Raw genomic sequence first — 3,590 nt, 5'->3', positions numbered from 1 at the left:
ACTAATTTTTAGCAAAAACTAAATAATATTATCTAAATATTTAACAAGACAATGTCACAACAAAAATTTCATAGTATGACACAAAAATCTCATATTATGTTAATGATGAAAAGTAAGTTGAGAAAGACATATGAATCATGAATGAAAAGACAAAAAAAAGAGTTAAAATTGGTACCTTATTTTCAACTTTGCTTGAGAGAAAAGAGAGGTAGAACCACGTTAGGTAGAATAAAATAAGCTGATGATATTTTTGTTTAAATAGTAGGATTTTAGAGTATGAAAAAATTACAACTTAATCCTTATTAACGCGGGGTGGGGCGGGGTGGGTCTAAAAAGTGTAAACCCATCCCCGCCCCGCCCCGTAGTGCGGGTCTAAAATCTCGCCCCATCCCCGCCCAATCACTTTTGTGGGGCGGGGAAAACCCGCACGGGGCGAAGCAGGGAGGGACGGGTCAAGCGGAGCAGGGAAAAATTGACATCCCTAGCTAAGAGCGGTGGCAAAGACTTTACCCTTCCCTCTCAAATAGTTGGGACATTCCTTCTGGAGATGTCCATGACTATTGCATTCATAGCACACGATTCCTTAAGGGAATTGAGAGTCCTTCCCATCTTTCTTCTTGAACTCCTTCCTATCACCTTTGGGGGATGAAAATTTTCCTTTGCTAAAAGACTTTCCACTATCTTTCATTTTTAGAAATTTTTAGAAGTTCTTTGCAAGAAATGCTATCTCCTTCTCCAAATCATCTTCTTTGGAGGAGTCATCCATTCTCTCATTGATGGTTTTGAGAGCAAGTGATTTGCTTGGCTTGTGGGAAGGTAGTCCAAGCTCATATGTTTAGAGAGATCCAATGAGCTCTTAATTCTTGATCTCATCCAAAACTTTGCTCTCTTCTATAATTGTGACCTTTGCACGAAAGCTCTCCAGTAAAGACCTCAAAATCTTTCTCACCACCTTAGCATTCTTAATCTTCTTTCCGAGATTAAGCTTGGCAATCACGATTTCATTGAGCTTCCCATAGAATGAATCAAATGACTCATCATCGCTCATCTTAAGCTCTTCAAATCGAGTGGTAAGCATTTGGAGCTTTATGTCCTTGACTTTCTTGGTACCTTCATAGGTAGTCTTAAGAATTGTCCAAGCTTCCTTGGCGGTCTTCACATGTGATATCCTGTGAAATTCATCAGTAGGCACATAGCAAAAGATTGCATTAATTGCTTTGCTATTTGCATTTGCCAAAGCAAGAGCTGCCTTCTCCCATTCGGACTTGGCTGTCGTGGGCCTAACATACCCATTCTCAACAGAATCCCATACGGACTCATCTTTAGCACAAAGGAATGCCCTTATACGGACTATCCAAAACGCATAGTTGCTCCCATCTTAGAATGGTGGAGCATTGAGCGATTGTGATCGATCCATCACAAAAGGGGTCTAGGATCGCACCTAGGTAATGAAATCACAACAAGTACACCCGTTCTAATACCAATTGAAAGCTCAGATTTGTGTTAAAAACACAAGAGTTGTTCCCCCAAATTAAAAGATTACGGCTCAGTTGATTTTACTCTGACTTAAACTAAGTGCGGAATAGAGTAAATGCGAGCGAATAAACAATAAAACTACTCCAAGCCATATTCATCATATAACAGCAGTAAAATGAAAACTAGAAGAGTAGGGAAGAAAGATGCAAACACAAGATAACATGCCGATGTGTTATCAAAGAGGAAACTGAAGAACTCAGCGAAAAACCTCTCTACCACCCTCCAAGTGGTAAATCGATCTACTAGACAATAAGTTGGGATACACGAATAGCAAGAGACCCTCCAAGCCTAATCTACCCAATGCACCTAAGCCCTCCAAGCTCCTACTCGAACAAAGCTTCTCGAAACTGTGTCTTGTCTAGTTTTCCGGATCTCGCAATACGCTTGATTGCATCCGCCAAAGCTTGGCTTCTTCCAATGCTTTCCAGTAGCACTAAAACCTCACTTAACACTTAGATTGGGTGTGGTAAGTGTTTGGGCTATGAACCTCTCAAGGATATGGATATGAAGAGGTAGGAGTATGAGAAAAATCACAAAGGATTGTGTAGATGATTGTGGGTATAACAATCTCTAACTCTCAAGTGTGTATGCTAGGATTTTCTCTCTGAAAAGCACTCTTCACAATATGTGGGTAATATGAGTATATATAGTGTAGGTGAAGACAAGGTGGAGCAGATAAGCCAAAATTGCAAAACAGAATGTTTTGCCGGTATTTTATGGGAAGGCCTTACCTGCGAAAACCAGTTGTCACCAGATTGTCATGACTCTTCGCATTCCAGTCATGTGCTTAGCACGTGGCTCACTTCGCGGGAAGCTTACTCGCAAAATACTCGTGAAATCCACAATTTCTTCAATGCACTCTTGAGTCTTCACACTCTCTCTCACACACAACTCATACAATGAAATCTCACATAAAATATAGGGTAAACATGATTGAACAAAATTACAATCAAATTTGGCACGAAATTAAAGCCAACATAAAACAGTTGTAAGAAACAAGGATTTTTTTTTTTTAAATAACTATAAAAATCTAAATTATTTTGTTAGTTAGCAAACTTTTGAAACTAATTTGGTATCTAACAACTCGAGTCCAAAGAACTTGGTTTTGGAGTAACAAATTGAGTATAAAGTACTCAATTTCCCCATCGTGGCACCAACTGATGTGGACATTTGGTCCACGTAGGCATAAAACTCAAGTCCTTTGAACTCTAATTAAGAACTCGAGTCTGTTAGACTCAATTTTTGTTGAGTCCTCCACATGTCCCAAATCACTCAAAATCACTTCCCAGATCACTTTGCCAAATCACTCAAATTCAAACACTCAGTCTCACACCGTCTCTCTCACAGTCTCTCACTCTCACTCTCAAAATACCCACTCAAACCCACACAAACACGAGACATGTCCTCTCTCTCTCTCTCTCTCTCTCTCTGTCATTCTCCTCTCAACTCATCGGTGGCTTAGCCTCATCGGTGGCTCATTCTGTCATCATTGGCTCCTCTCCTCATCAAACTCTCCCTTTATATTGACCATCTCTCTGACCCACCATCTCTGCGAGCCCAGCATCTTTTTGAGCCTCATTGGGTCATTCACCATCTCTCTCTCACTCTCAAGTAATTGATTCTATCACGAAGTTCCTGGCTTTTTAAAAAAAAAAGGGGGGGGGGGGTTTGTACAGATCACTCAAATTCAAACACTTACACCGTCTCACTCTCAATCTCAATCTTCCCTCTCACTCTCACTCTGACAAAGTGATAATTTTTATTCTTTATGAGATAAATTCCTCTAATAATTATTGTTTCTTCTTTTGTAACAGTTATGTCATGGTTTGATTTGTTTTTCATTTGTGATTATGACCCATATGATTGTTTGTTGTTTTTTTTTTTTTTTAATTGATCCCCGAATATCAATTCGAAACTTGAAATTAATGTACTTATTTTGATTGAGTTATTAATACGAGTTATCAATAATATAAAAAGGTAAGAAAAATAATTTAAGATAAAAATTGAGTAAGAGATAATTAAAAAAAAAATGGTAGACCAAAAAAGTTTAGATG

At 38.7% G+C, this 3,590-nt stretch overlaps 1 protein-coding gene across 1 annotated transcript; it reads right to left on the bottom strand.

Annotated features, from left to right (window-relative positions):
• Positions 1 to 856: 856 nt before the first annotated feature.
• On the bottom strand, positions 857 to 3,083 carry LOC142644413 (uncharacterized). Its single transcript, XM_075819035.1, has 2 exons — positions 3,065 to 3,083; positions 857 to 1,320 (listed from the first exon to the last, which is right to left on the bottom strand). The coding sequence occupies exons 1-2, from the start codon at positions 3,081 to 3,083 to the stop codon at positions 857 to 859; spliced, it is 483 nt and encodes a 160-aa protein (XP_075675150.1).
• Positions 3,084 to 3,590: the final 507 nt, after the last annotated feature.

The sequence above is a fragment of the Castanea sativa genome, chromosome 7, assembly GCF_040712315.1.
Source record: "Castanea sativa cultivar Marrone di Chiusa Pesio chromosome 7, ASM4071231v1".
Lineage (NCBI taxonomy): Eukaryota > Viridiplantae > Streptophyta > Magnoliopsida > Fagales > Fagaceae > Castanea > Castanea sativa.
The sequence above is the reverse complement of the archived record's forward strand: the minus strand, read 5'-3'. Positions and strand labels throughout refer to the sequence as shown.